Genomic DNA, 15,377 nt, shown 5'->3' on the forward strand with positions numbered 1-15,377 from the left:
GAATATAAGCCCCCATGCTCTGCTTTGGAAAGTTATCCTGGTGGTTATTTTGTACCATTTAAAAAATGTTTACTTTTGGTCCAAAGAACCAACCAATACACTGGGACAGAACTGTATTATTCCAGTTAAAACCACAATCCTATAGCACATCCATGTATCTACATCTGGGAATCTGTATATGCACACACCTGCATATGTGTATACATACATGGATATATAAAAATTCTAGTTGGACACACATTGGAAATGATAGCAACTCATCCATATGGTTGGTGTTAAGGAATTTGTAACCTACAGTATTCTTTCTTACTAGTAACGCCATTCTGCTTAGGGAATATAGGACAAGCCCAAACAGTAATACTGACAGAATTCGGAATTATGATACAGTGGAGCCTTCACGTAATTCTTTGTTGAAGAAGTTAGGGCCTAAATGTTAAGGCTTATTGTTATTCTGAGTTGATAATCTCTGCCTTGCTTTAATAATTTTTCCTCATGCCTGGGTAGCCCGCGAGTTGCACAATAATCACTCACACAGCTTTGTAATCAATGCCCAAAGTAATAGGATTCCTCTGGCCACCGGCAATTAATAAATTTGTGTCTTTTTTAAAACACTAGCAAGTCGGGCCTGAAATACGACTGACTGGCTCTCCTCATTTGCATATTTATTGCAGTGGAAAAATTCTTACCAGATGATTGATGCTGAGCCTGCCTCTTGAATTCCAAGCAGCACATTATTATGAAATGAAAAATGCCGGCCATACAGTTGATTAAAGTTGAAGACAGTGGAATCGGTGTTTTTTAAGATTGTGGGAGAATTAAAGGCATATTTTAATAGATGTTGACAAGAAGTGAACTAACAAAAGCAAAGCAAAGGATTTGCTTGAAAAGATTTAATCAAACGTCTTTCTTGGGGGATTAATTGCCGGGGATGACTAGTGCAAGTGGCAGGCTTGTGTGGATTTGAATGAAAAGTATTGTTCTCAGGCCAATATATTGTGTGTCATTTTGACCTATAGTTTAGCTCCAGTTCTAGAGTTACTTTTGAAGGAGGAAAAAGATGCTCTTATAATCTGTACATTCTGGTTCAATATTATTTGTGGTAATAGGGATGTGAGAGTTTATATATACTTGTATATAAATAATTGTATTTGCATACTTATTTAAAAAATAACTGTATAGATACTTAAAAACTGATAAGATAAGCTTTATTTTACTCTATACATTCACTCTTTCTATTCCCCTTTCATCCCCTTGCCAGAAGTTTTATGTATTGGTTTATAGTCTAATTAATGAACTGTGTACCCATGTCCAAACTTATTCTCTGCCTACAATTTTGTTTTTTATCGAACAACCCAGATGAATCAAGGAAAAAAATAAAGCTGTTAGGTGAAAATGGTTTTTAGATTGGTGACATTTTATATATAGAATGCTTGCATATGGGTAGCATGTAAATTAATACTTAACATGAGTACTAGTTCAGCCCTAACGCTGTAGATCAGTACAGAGCTTAAGTTTTCACCATGTGAAAATGATGATTTTTGATAACAGTATTCTTTCTATTTCTATAGCATTTTAAAATTAGTAAAATACCTTAATATGTAAAAAACATTATTTTTCATCTTAATTCTGTGAGATAAACGGGCAAAGGATTATCTACATTTTATAGATGAGATCTGTGAGACTCAAAGAGATTTAGTTGGTCCACTCAGTATAAAATGACTAGTTAGTAATAGTGTCAGTTAGAATACAGGGTTCCTGACCCTTAGTAAAGTACTCTTTCCATTTATTCTCTACTTGGAAAATTATTCCTAAAGCTGGTGCCCAGATGCTTAGGTTGAATCTTGGTAATATGGTGAGGCATATGTCCTTAATCTCCTCTTAAAGGAAAGGCCTCTGGAAATGAATCACGTAGGACAAAATTAACATATATATCCTTGACAGTCTCCATTTGTTTTGTAACCATGTGCTAAGAGGGAGAGAGAAGAAAGAGTATGCATCTCTGCTGCTTTACTTAACTTTTAACAGTAATCGGGAGAAAAATTAGAGATGAATTAGAAACTGTTGATTCCATTCTCTCTGTTATTCATAGAACTAAACAAATAGGATTCGGTCCTATGTGAATGGTAAAGAGGGTTTAATTTTGTTTTAGTTTTTGGCTGGGAAGAATTCGCTGTTGGATTTGAGCCTCCAGGAAAGTCTTTCCTCACTCTTGTCAGCTATGGCTTTGGGGAGGCCTAGCACATCCAGCAAAGGATTTGCCCATTGTCTCTTCAGGTTTTATATAAAATCTTATTAGAAGGAAATGTAGCTCTAATATTGCAAAGAAATGAGAATTGGGCTCTGTCTTCTAAATCTCTTTACAGGAAGTAGTCCATGTGTTGGCCACTGGTGACTTGACTTGGGTAAACTTTTTTCTTTTTTTTTTCTTTTTTTGGTGGTTAGAAGCACAGAATTGCAGATTTCATCTCTGGTAGGTCTCTTGACACTTTGATGCATGGTGGTGTTATCCCTGAATGGAGCTTAAATACTTCAGGGCTACTTTCTGACTGGGTGAAGGGGTGTATAAAATGAGAACATATGAGAGAGTATTAACAGAAAGGTACACTTTGATTTACTGATATTGGCTCTCTGCTTTCTTGTTGGATTGATAGGCTGTCTAATATATCTGCAATGGATTTTTTAAAACTGACTTGAACAAAATAAAAGGACTTGTATTGCTTACTTGAAAGTGGCCCTTAAAAATAGTAGACTTTTTGTTGAATGTTTTCACAATTCTTTGTTACGCTACATGTTAGAGTCAAATTATGACTTGTTTGTTGGGGGCAAGCAGTTATAAACATAGACTGCTTTGCAGCTTCTTCCCTGCATGGTTCTTGATTTTATTTTAGGTTATGGATACATGGTACCTAGAGGAGGTAAGGGACAGGTACTTGATTTTCCTGTTCTTTTTAATTTTTTATTGTGGTAAAAAAAGCATAATAAAATTTATTATCCTAACCATTTCTAGGTGTACCGTTCAATAGTGTTAAGTATAATCACACTATTGTGCAACCGATCTTTAGAAGTTTTTCATCTTGCAAAGCTAAAACTTCATTAAACAACTCTTCATTTCCCTCTCCCTCAACCCCTGGCAACCACTATTCAACTTTCGGTTCCTATGAATATGACTACTCTAGGTACCTCATATGAGTGGAACGATACAGTATTTGTCTTTTTGTGACTGGCTTGTTCATTTAGTATAATGTCATCAAGGTTCATCTATGTCATATTGTAGCATGTGTCAGAATGCTGTTTTTAAAGGCTAAATGATATTTCATTTTTTTCCTGTTCTTTTCAACTAGGCTCAGGATTGAAAGATTACAGATTATTTTGTCTGGATTAAAGATGAACTAAGATGGTAGAATTATTTATTTTACTCTGGTCTTGGGACTTTTTAAAAATGTTTTTTTATTGTGGTTAAATATACATGACAAAATTTACCATTTTTAACCGTTTTGAAGTATACAGTTCTGTATCATTAAGTACATTCACATTGTTGTGCAACCATCTCCACTGTCCATCTCCAGAACTTTATCATCATCCCAAATTGAAACTGTATCCATTAAACAGTAAGTCCCAGTGCCGCCCCCTCCCCTCATCCCGGACTTCAACCCCTGGCAACCACCATTCTATTTTCTATTTCTGTGAATTTGTTTTAGGTAACTCATAAGTGGAATCATACAATATATGCCCTTTTGTACCTGGCTTATTTCTCTTAGCATAATATTTTCAAGGTTAGGTCTTGAGAATTTTGAAAACTACTTTGCAAATGCAAATTTGATTTGTGGTTTCACTTTGGAAACCTGTGCTCTACCTCTTAATATATAGCCATTTCTGGAAAAGAAGTTAAAAATAGTGGTTAATGCTTGCATAGAATTTGAATGAGATGAAATTTCTGTGTTTTCATGATCTTCCTTCCAAGTTTAGTGTCTTTTCTGTTTTCTTGCTACAACACACTTTCAGAACCTAGGTACTTTGGATATCTCATCAATTCTCAGCTCTTTTTACAAATGATTATTCGCAATAACCTAATATTTGTAGTTATCATTTGTATTCTTTGTCCTACTCATCCCTTTAAAAATTTTTTATAGAATGTAATTTTGCATTGTTCTACTTACATACTTAGCACATTTAGACTGAATAGTTCTTGGCTTTAAAATCGTTATATCTTTATTTTTGTTTTTTCCTCCTTGCCTCCGTTTTCATCTTGTTTATATTTAATCTATTTCCCAAAAGCTGAGAGACAGAAGGATAATGCTGTATTTTTTCTTTTTATGAGTATAACTTATTTCTGTATTTGGTGGAATTTTTCTTTTTTCGTTTTGTTGTTTTTTAAGATTCAAACCAACAGGTTGAGAATCTTGGTTTGGAATACAAGGCATTGGAATTTTTCAGGTAATTTTATGTACTTCAGATCATCCCAAGTAGTATGGATATGCACTGATTATAAAAGGATTAGAATATAGGATTTAGAAAAAATGTGATCAAGGGTTTTGTGTTATTTTTAAAGAGGAAGGTTGTATTTGTATAGTTTTATATGCAGATTATTTGAATCTTTCTTAGCAAGGTTAGCTCTTAGCCTTATATTGAAATAGAATCCTCTAGTATGATATATATGGAGAGCTGGTCTAACTCATACGTTGGTTTACCATTGATGAAACGAGTTAGGATGTAAGATAGTGAAGAGGCTACTTATGCTGGGCAGGGTAGAAGCAGAAAAGATAGAATAAGACTCATAAAAATCACTTACACTGAAGTTTGTGTGGAATGAAGTTAGTGTGAATATTATACAAATACGAATGTAGAGATTGCTAAAAGAAAGTAGGGTCGCTTGTGAGAAGATTATAGTTATTTAAAGGAAAGAGGGAAGGAGTGATAGAAGCATGGCCAGAGATAAATGGACAACTGTTAGTGATAATAAGAATGGAAAGTATAGAATTTAGCAACTGATTAAAAATATAGAATAAGGGCACCACAACATCCATGATTTCCTATGAAAACACATCAAATAGAGAAGAGAAAATCAGAGGAGAAATATTAAGTAGGAAGAAAAAGGTTCATGTTGCTGCATGGTATATTTGTTGTTGTGTTTTGTGTTTTGGTTTTGGTCTGGAAATTTTATTGATCAGCGATTTTAGAGCCAGAGAAAACCAACTGTGAGTCTTCTAGGCCCCTTTCCTTAGAACAAATAAACTGCAAGAGACTGGGCCTCCCCGGACTTGAGCAGGTTGATCAAGTTGTTATTGAGTTCTGGGAGGCTGCCTATGGTCTTTATTGATGTCACTTAGGGGGTCATTTTTTTTTGTAGGAACTTTATTATTTTTTTAAAAGATTTTTATTAAAATCTAACTAACATACAACATTGTATTAGTTTTAGGTGTACATCATAGTTATTCAACATTTATATACCTAAAGAAGTTATCACTGTAAGTCCAGCAACCGTCTGATACCATACAATGCTATCACAATATTATTGATTATATTCCTTGTGCTGTGTACATTACATCCCTACTGACATGATATATTTGAAGGAGTGATGGAGCATTTGTGTGAAGATTTTTCTTGGAGTTGCTAGAAATGTGAAAGTTTGATTATAGGAGGGACATCTGAGTGCTGTCAATACATAAAAGTGATGATCAGAGTCTAGTTAGCCGCTTTTAGTAGGAGTAGGCTGATAAAGAAGGCAAGAGTTAAGTTCTCAGAGGGCTAGTTTTTATTCTGAAAGTTCTTAGCCACAGGCTATATACACTTAATCCTGACCAACTTTATTACAAATACATTCTGTTGGCTATGAGGAAAGCCAGGTGAGAACATATTCTTGATGTGCAGCTTTTTAATACACAATACACTACTGTAAATAATAAGTCATTAATTTGGTTTTCATACATGAATAAGAACTTTCCATAAGGATATGTGTGGAGAGATTGAATGACTGATGTGGCAGCTCAAACCAGAGGCAAGAGAGATCTCCTGAGGGAGGATAGTGGTGGTGGTAGGGATCCTGGGACTAAATTTACTCTTTAGGAAAATAGGAAGAATTGCTTAAAGAGTTGACTGATAGAGGGATAATCCAGGAGGTCAGTGGGTAACTTGTAGAAACTAATATCAAAAGAAAAAAACACGATTAGTTATGATGACAGGGAGGGAAGGAGGAATTTGTCAGTCTTACATATGAGAAATCACAATTTATCGCAGACACTTTTCTAAGCACCTTACACATGTTACCTTGCTTATTCCTCGTAACAACCCTGTGAGGTAGGCACTGTTATTATTTCCTTTTGGGAATTCTGTATTTCAGAGAGTTCTTAGTCCCTGGATACCCTGTGCCTCCTCCTGCCCCCCAGCCAGAACTTCTCTGGAGCCATGAATTACAGATATCTCTTACTTTCGACAATTGTAGGTAATTAATTGTTCTTTTTTTATGCTTTATTTCCCAGGTCACAAGGCACTTAAAGCATTGTTGAGGTCATTGGTAGATCTTCAGGAAGAGCTGCTTTTCCAGTACCCAGACACTAGATATCTAGTAGGTGGAACAAAGCCCAAACCAGATAGGTAAGGAGAAAATGCAACTATAGAGTTGCTTATTTTCTTTTCATCTGAATAGTGTACTATCATGAAAAAGAATGCTCAAACTTTTCCAGGTCGATATCAAACTTAATGTTAATAAAATAGAAAGAGTTGCTTATATTAACTGGTAGCTAGGATGGCACAAAAATTGGGAATTAGGTTTTGGGTATTTATAATTAGTTGTGCCTAATTCTCTTTGTGGCTTCAGCAAAAGACTTGCCTTCTCTTAAGAGCTATTGAAATGAGTAGATAAAAGCACATTTTAATATTAATGCTTAATTAATGTTTATGAAGCACTTTGTGTTCATACCATGGAATCTGTGGTCACAACCAACTACTTTACAGTGAAGGAAGAAGTAGTTATTTTAAAGGGTAGAATATTTTGAAAGACAGCAGAATAAACTTTTTTTTTTTTACTGAAATTATTGCATTTGATGAAAGATTCCCACCCCTTTTGAGCCTGCTGTATATGGTACCTGCTTATTGTTTTCCTTTGGTCTTATCCTTTATTTTATTCTTTTGTATTGAATTAGTTGGAGGGATAAAAAATAAACTGAAATTTATTGAGCAACTACTATGTGTTGGAGTCAGTAATCCAGTGAGTGCAGTTGGCTATATAGTTGGAGGTTGTATTACTTTCTCATGGCAGTTGCATATAGTATTGTGGTTTAATGCTGATTTTGTTGCCTACCCCCTTTGAATTTTCTTTATATTCAGCTTCTCTTCATTTGGTTCAACTAATATTATTCCTCTTCTTGAACAATTGATTACAGGAAGACATTTCCCATATTGATTTGGGGATTAAAGTCTTAAAAGTATGAGTATATGTTTAATTTTTAAAGATTCTCTCTCGTAACCAATATAGGCCTTGTTCGTATTTCTCATAATGTTTTTATAATCTCATTTATTTTTATGGTTTGCTTACCTTTAAAAAATATTTTGAAATCCGTTATTTTTATATTTATTTGAAAAGTTACATGAGTTTTTGATTGATCTCATGAACACTCTTTTTAAATGAAAAAAAGCCATCCACGCATCTATGGTGCTATTTAAAATGTAGACTGAATAGGGAAGGCCTAAATATTCTTGACTTAATGTGAGCCTAGCTTTTTATTTGGATAATGTTTATTTACATTGGACTTAATGTTCTTATTGGTTTTCTAGTGAGGAAGAGATTTCCAGTGAAGATGAAGAGCTAGTAGAAGAGAAGAAGAAGCAGAGAAAGGCCCCACCAAAGAGGAAGCTGGAGATGGATGACTATCCCAGCTTCATGGCAAAGCGCTTTGCTGACTTTACAGTCTATAGGAACCGCATACTTCAGAAGTGGCATGATAAAACGAAGCTGGCTTCTGGAAAACTTGGGAAGGCAAGTGTTTGTTGGACGCACATGTGTGTAACATAGGCTATGGCAACCTGCAGTGATTTTAAGGAATTGGAACTACAGTTCATTTATATGATTGATGTCATGTGATAGTAATCAGTCATTTCTCTAGAAAAACTTACCGAACTCCCAAATCTGTTTATACCTGTCAGATTTGGGATTTTAACTTTATTGAAAAGAATATTTTATTCTAGAAATTGTGGCCTTGTGAGCGTTCAAATGTTGGAAATACAAAATGAAGAAATAGAATTTAAAGTTATTAAGAGCAGAAGTTAAGCTCTGGATATAGGAAAACAATATGACCTACTTAAGACTTAATTATTTTTTTCCTCTGAGAACAATTACAGCCATTCACAAACTCAGTCTTTAACAGAAAGTCTCTCCTGAAAGAGGGGTTGTCTGTTTCTTTCTGACACAGAAAGATAGAGAAACCAATGTAGCTGTCTTCAGCACAGACTTTCTGCGTTATCTGACATTGGTTAATGTTGTTGCAGGGTTTTGGTGCCTTTGAACGCTCAATCTTGACACAGATCGATCATATTCTGATGGATAAAGAAAGATTACTTCGAAGGACACAGACCAAGCGCTCTATATACCGAATTCTTGGCAAACCTGAACCAGTAGCGCCGCCTGTCCCAGAAAGTTTGCCAGGACAGCCGGTAAGAACTGTGATGCATGATGATTATGGGGAGCAGTTTCTATAAGGCTAATTAACTGAAAATCTGATCACCTACTTATAGGTATTACCTTTGGTATAAGAAGTTAGTGAAAGAAAGAGAAAAGACATTACTAGGTTGTTGAGAAACAGTATGTGGGAGGACAAAGTTAAAAAAAAAAGAGCTATTATTAAATACTTATGTGTTAATTTTGAGTTTGATATGAGTCTAGTAATAATGGAAGCATTTATAATCCAATTTTTAAAATTCAGTTTTAAAGCTGCTTCATGAGGAATGTCAGTATTGAAGCAAGTGTGTTCTTTAGGCTTTATGTTGGACATTTAGATACCTGGGAAAAGAATCCAAAATTAGACTAGTCAGGTTCTTTTGTTTAAAGGAAACTTTTATTTATAGTGGAAATACGTGCTTGATAATTCTTTTAAGTTCAGAAGAATTTTAAATGAAAAGTAAAATTCCCCCAGTCTATAAATTTCACTCCTGAGATTTAACAAATTTTCATAGTTGTAACAAGCTTTTAGGTATTTGCTATTCATATATATATATATATATATATATATATATATATAAAATATGTAATAAATATGATTGCCTTTTCTTTTAAATGATATGGATACATATGTGTATATAAATATATAAAGTGTTACAGCTTTTTAAATTTAGTATATCCTAGACAATTCTCCATATCATTACATAGAGATCTACCTCATTTTTCCTCATGGCTAAGGGTATTCCATTGTACTATAATTTATTCAAACAATGGATATTTTTGTTGTCTCCAGTTTTAGAGACAGTGCTACAGTAAATATTCCTGAGCATATATATTTTTGTATTTGTGTGAGCATATGGATAGGTTTCTTGAAGTGGAAATGTTAAAGAGAATATACATTTTAAATCCTGATGGATGTTTCCAAATTGCCTCCAAAAAGGCTGCGTTAATTTTCAGTCCCACCAGCTGTGTTTTCCAATATTGAGTGTTGCCAATTTTAGAGGTGAAAAATGGTGTCTTCTCATTAATTTGCATGTATTTAGAGTGAGGTTAAACATATTTTCAAATGATTCTTAACTATTTGTGGTTCTTTGTCAAGTGCCGATTAATGTTTTTGCCCATTTTTCAGTTGGATTGTTTTTGTTCTTTAATTTTAAGAGGTCTTTATATCTTAAGGAAAACAGTGCTTTGACTATAGTACACATCATTCATAGTAGCTGTGTTACTTTGATAACCTCAATGGTATTCACTCTTTCCTTTCTTATTGATATAGGAGATCCTTCCTGAAGCCCCTGCCAACGCCCACCTCAAGGACTTGGATGAAGAAATCTTTGATGATGATGACTTTTACCACCAGGTATGATTTTTATACTCTTTTGTTACAAATCTGGTTTTGGCATTTTAAAACAGCTGATAGAATTCTCTGACCAAAAGGTAGCTTACTTTGGAAGGATAGAGTCAGACAGGAAGTTAAAACTCCTTTGTTCTGAACTGACTTACTGTGCAGTTCTAGATCTGTTGGTTTTCTCCTGTCTTATATTTTTCCTTTTGAAATGGAAACAGCTACAGCTACTTTGTTATTGCAGAGTGTAAATTATCTGTATAACAGTTTCAACTTCTTTGAGTCAGGTGGATTATTCTTTCTTTGCTGTTTTTGATAATGGTAATGGGAGATTTTTTTTATTATTTGGTTTTTTCCTATTACTTTTATATCAGGGTATGGAGCTAAAGGGCTGGGATCCTAGAGTTCTTGAATTTCACTACTGGTTCTATTACCTGTTAATATATTGTCTTTATTTATTTATTTTTGCCTGTTCAAATCAGTTAAATATGTATTGAGTTTGTGTGCAATTGTTGCTTGTTGAAGACAAATAATTGGTAGAAGTTGAAATACGGTTTCGTTCTCAGTACCATCTCTTTACAAATATCCTTCAGTTCTTTCCCTAACATTATTATCTTTTGGCATGCTGCTCTTTTTAATGATGTTGGTGACTATTAAAGTAGACTAAACATTTGAGTTATTCTAAAGAACTAAAATTATTTCCTATAATCCTGAGTCTCTTGATAAGTCCTACTTCTTAATGAATTGTGCTTTGGGATGTACCCTTTCTAGCTCTAGGGAATTGAGGATGTTGTTAGGCAGTGATATACCAGTTTTTGTTGAACAGTTATCAAGATAATTTTTTTTCTCTGCTGAATTTTTAGCATGTAAACTTTTGCAACAGCTTGTTGAAGGTTTAGCCATGATGGTTGTACTATGTATATGGAATATGAAGGAAGAAACTTAGGAAAATTATACTGTGAAGCAATAGCACAAGTAATTCTATATTATGGATACCTCTGGTTTTGCCCTAAAAAAAGAAAAAAACTTTCTGTTAATCTTTCTATTCACTCTGTGATGTTCAATAAAATTATTGCCATAGTAAGTCTTAAAAGTAATGATGAGAGGGTATAGGAAAGAGGATTGGTGGGGCCTCAGGTGTTCCTAGTCAGAGGCCTTGATTCTTTTTTCCTTTTCTTCTCTTATTATATCCATTTGTCAGAAGAGTAGGGAACTCTATTTTGTTCTAGAATGTCTAAGGAAGTACCTGATATAGGATATTAATGCTGTATAATTGTGTGAGATCATGGGAGACAATCAAAAATGTTCCAGTCTTCATTAATTGAAGTGTACATTGTTCGTTGGAAAGTGTATCATAAATTAAATAGGCTTAATAAAATAAACTGAAATTACTGGGGAGAAGTTGCTTCTACTGGCAATCCTTAGTCTTGAAAGATTTTTTTTTTTAACCTGGAGGTCGATTTAAAAAGAAATAGCATTACTTGATTGGCCCTTCATTCCAATTAATAATTTTAACTTCGATAAATTCTGATTTCAGAGTTATGACTAGTCACATCTTAGCTTTTCCCCTTGCTGGTTAATTGGGGTGCTGGGGTTAATCTAAATTAAAACTTAAACTAATAGAGGTCAGCAAGGCAGCTGAAACACCTGAGTGAAACAAATGGGGCTGCCAGGCGCAACTTTATCTTGGCCGTTTCCCAAGAGAGAAGTGGCAGCAAATTGGAGTTGTTTCAGCCTTCTGTAAAGGTGAATGATGGGTGACACTTGTTAATGTACAGCATCTCCGGAAGCATTCCAGATTGCTTTGCTGCTGTACCAACTGCTGCCATCCATGCACAGTCAGTAGGAACTGGACCAGTTGCCAACATCTGGCAGCACAGCAAGGAATGGGTGCAAGTCTTGAAACCCCGCAGATTCTAAATATGGTGCTTAGAACTGTGCGGGCTTTAATCACTTACCACTCTTTGGCAGCAGGCTACAACAGCTTATCCTAGCCTCGTACATCACATCCCGACATCTGCTGAGCCGCAAGGCAGCTGCACATTTATTTTCTTTTCTTGCCTTTTCTCTTTGCCTCCTGTTCCTCTTCTTCCCACTTTCCCCCCTCCTTAAGTTTTCTTCCCCTCCCCAATATGCTTCTTGGGAGAGATGATCTGTAAAGATTACTGCTTCATTGTGTGCAAGTAATTGTGGTGATGCCAGGCCCTTGACAGACACAACATAGCACCTGTTCTGCTGACCTGGTTAATTTCTTCTGTTGAGTGGGATTTGCCAGAGATTGGCGCTGAAGCCAATTCAATGATAAGGCTAAAGAAAATGGCTGTATGTTTTCTGTCACCTCCCAATTAAATTGGCTTCATAAAGTGCTTTCATTCATTTGTCAGGGTAGTAAGTCTGAGCTAAGTGTTGCATTCAGAAGTGGTACAATGTATTACAATGGCTTCCTGAATTTTCATTTTTTTAATATGGTCATATGAAACAGCTGGGTTGCGAATATAATACATTTTACCTTTTTTAAAAAACCATACTTGAAGCCAGACTCTTTGGGTCCATGTTTTGTAAGGGAGAGATTATAACCACATTGAATTTTAATGTTTCATTGTAGGGGTTTAAAGGCTTACTTGGTTAATTCAGGTGTCACGAGGCTGTGTAAATGCCCTAAATACTGAGAATAATGCTCGGGGGGTTAGAACACCCAAAACACACACACACACACTCTCTTTCTCTCTTTCTCTCTCCCTCTCTCTCTCTGTTTCATAATGGGCCTTAAGTTATTACAACTTAAAAAAAATTGTATTATTTAATACACATATACATACAGAGAGAGGCCCTGAAGAGTATCAGATATCATAAGTAATCATATCATTTTTGAGCTGAAAAGAACCTTACAAGAAACTGATTCCCTAAGAAGTTAAGTAACTTTCTGAAAGTTATATAGTAAATGGCAACTCCAGTACTTGATCTCAAGACTTCTTAGACCAAGTCCTATTCTTTCCATACCTTTATTTTTTTAAATATCTCATTCTTAAGCCATAAAAAGACTTCACTATAGTATTACAGTTTTCAGTTTGTAAATAAATACATTGGGAGAAATATTATGTGTGTTAGAAAGTAATTTTTTTTTCCTTACAAGGCAAATGATTTATTGTACTCTGCTTCTTAACAATTCTAATGAAAAAATTAGCTTTATCGTTGTGTTACTGGTTTGTTTGGGAAACCAGAATTGCCAAAAGCTTGAAGTATACCCAGTGGTAAAGATTTTATGAGAGAAACTGTTCACCTGCTTCAGGCATTGCAGAGTTACTTCCAAATGGAATTAGTTTGCATTTGGCCTATTTCTTGTCAAAGCTCATCCCTAAAGACGATTTCACAAAAGTGAAGGTTGTAAGTGACCATGAAGGATGAGCCATTCAGAAATGTTTTCAGTATCTGTTTTTCATTTTCATGATTCTATTTGATACTTTTTAACATTAATTTCTTATAAGATGTGTTGTCTGTATTACCATTTAAGATTTTTTTCATTGTTTTGATTTGTTTTTTTTTATACCATCATTTGATCTTTGACTTGATAAACCTAATTTGTTAAAAAATTGAAGAAGGACTAACATTTACTGAGAACTAGTTGTGTGCCAGCTAGTAATAATTAGACAGGTACTTGACATACATCTTTATTTAATCCTCACAAGATCTCCATACTGAGTTATGACTGCACTTAACAATAACCTATAGAAAGTGACTTGGTTTTATTCTTCTCATCTCCCAGACCTCAAACTAGTTTCTTGTCACCTCATGAAGTATTTTGTTCTGAAAGGACTAATTGAGCTTAGGTATTGACTGATCGATACCTGGATTTCTAAGGGTTCATTAGGATTTTGTATGTCGCTTCTAGCTGTGTTTAGTTTTGATCTGGTTTGTCTTGTCACTTCGAATTTAACCAGGAGTGTCTAGAGAAAGGCATAATAAGTTTTGCTCTTTTGACGACCACTTTGATGGGTTAAATTTCTCCTTTCATTTGCCATCAGGACATGTCTACAACTGACCTTGCCACATGCTGGACTTTTGTATCCGAGACACTTGATAATGCTATAAACAAGTAATTACTAATTCGATGAACTATTAAAAGTTGATAATGTTAAGAAATAGAGAAGAGACAAGCCTTCTGATAAAATGGTTTACCTTAATTAAGTTGGTAAGTGTATAATATGGACAGTTGATAAAGTTTGATTTGAACCTGTTCCTTTTAAGTAGTTGTTGGAAAACAGATACCTTCTGTTCAGGGTAGTATTTCATTTTTAGCTTTACTCTAAAATGTTGCTATCATTTGAAATGTGAATAGTGTTTCTTAAAAGTTTGATAAAACTTATTACACATAGACCTTTATGAGGGCATACATATTAACTACATAAATTTGAAAATTGAAATTATGCTTAAAGACATAGGAGAAAATCAGTTAGGTTCTTGAGGTATAGTAAAGGTGTTAGAAAAAAAACCAAACCCCAAACCAAATACCAATGTCCAGTTAAACCCCAGTTTTAATAATTATAAAATTATTTTGTATATCACATATAAGAATTTTATTAGCGATACACTCTGGTTTCTGTGCTGCCATTGTCTGTCAGTATTTAGATCCGAATACGTAATCAATATTGACATTTGATTGCTCACTATTGTGGAGGCTGCACAGAATAGGAGACCAAAAGCCACATTTTAAATGCAAGGTCCAGAAATTTCATCAAACAGCAGTGTCAAGGGAAGGTACACACGACTGGCCCTCATTTCTTTCAGTTTCCTTGCTTTAAAAAACATCAGAGCGTGACTTCAGTACTACTACTTCGTTTAAACAAAGATAAAACCTCAGAACAAAGCCTAAAATGGTACATTTTAGGAGTCAGCGAGGAAAGAGAAAAGAATTGGCTTACAAGTATTGAAGAAACTTTTCAAACACAGGTAGTACCATGGGAATTTACTAGGCAAATATGTGAACAGAATTGCCTTTTCTGTACTAATAAGCACAATGTCAGCTGGCTGAGTGTAAGTTAAACACAGGATTCCAGCAGTATTTTACTTGCCCCAAGTGGAGAATTTGGCACTCCTCAAGACATGGGGAGTACTACCTATTCACTAAAGTAGGCATGATGTCTTCTTATTAAATCACTCACATTTAATGTATAGCTCCTTTAAAATAATTTATAGGGATGATGTTTTATTATAGAAAGGGGAAGTTAATAAACATCTTTTAAAAATATATGTGTATTGTTGATCTAGACTAGAACATAATTGCTTTAAAGTTGGATAGCATCTTTGAAGATCATCAAGTCCAAACAGTTTTTTTTCAAACCGAAGCATTAAACAGCAGAAGTAAATGACTAGTATAGGATCATCTCA

General features: G+C 34.6%; 1 protein-coding gene across 2 annotated transcripts in view; it reads left to right on the forward strand.

The window, feature by feature from the left end:
- AATF (apoptosis antagonizing transcription factor) overlaps positions 1-15,377 on the forward strand; it is an 88,474-nt gene that overhangs the window by 26,636 nt on the left and 46,461 nt on the right. For both annotated transcript variants that reach the window (XM_039885893.1, XM_039885894.1), the window contains exons 5-8: positions 6,477-6,591; positions 7,771-7,972; positions 8,482-8,646; positions 9,924-10,007. In XM_039885893.1, the coding sequence (XP_039741827.1) occupies positions 6,477-6,591; positions 7,771-7,972; positions 8,482-8,646; positions 9,924-10,007 (566 nt within the window). The remainder of the gene's footprint in view (positions 1-6,476; positions 6,592-7,770; positions 7,973-8,481; positions 8,647-9,923; positions 10,008-15,377) is intronic.

This window comes from Pteropus medius, unplaced genomic scaffold, assembly GCF_902729225.1.
Source record: "Pteropus medius unplaced genomic scaffold, Ma_sr-lr_union100, whole genome shotgun sequence".
Classification (NCBI taxonomy): domain Eukaryota; kingdom Metazoa; phylum Chordata; class Mammalia; order Chiroptera; family Pteropodidae; genus Pteropus; species Pteropus medius.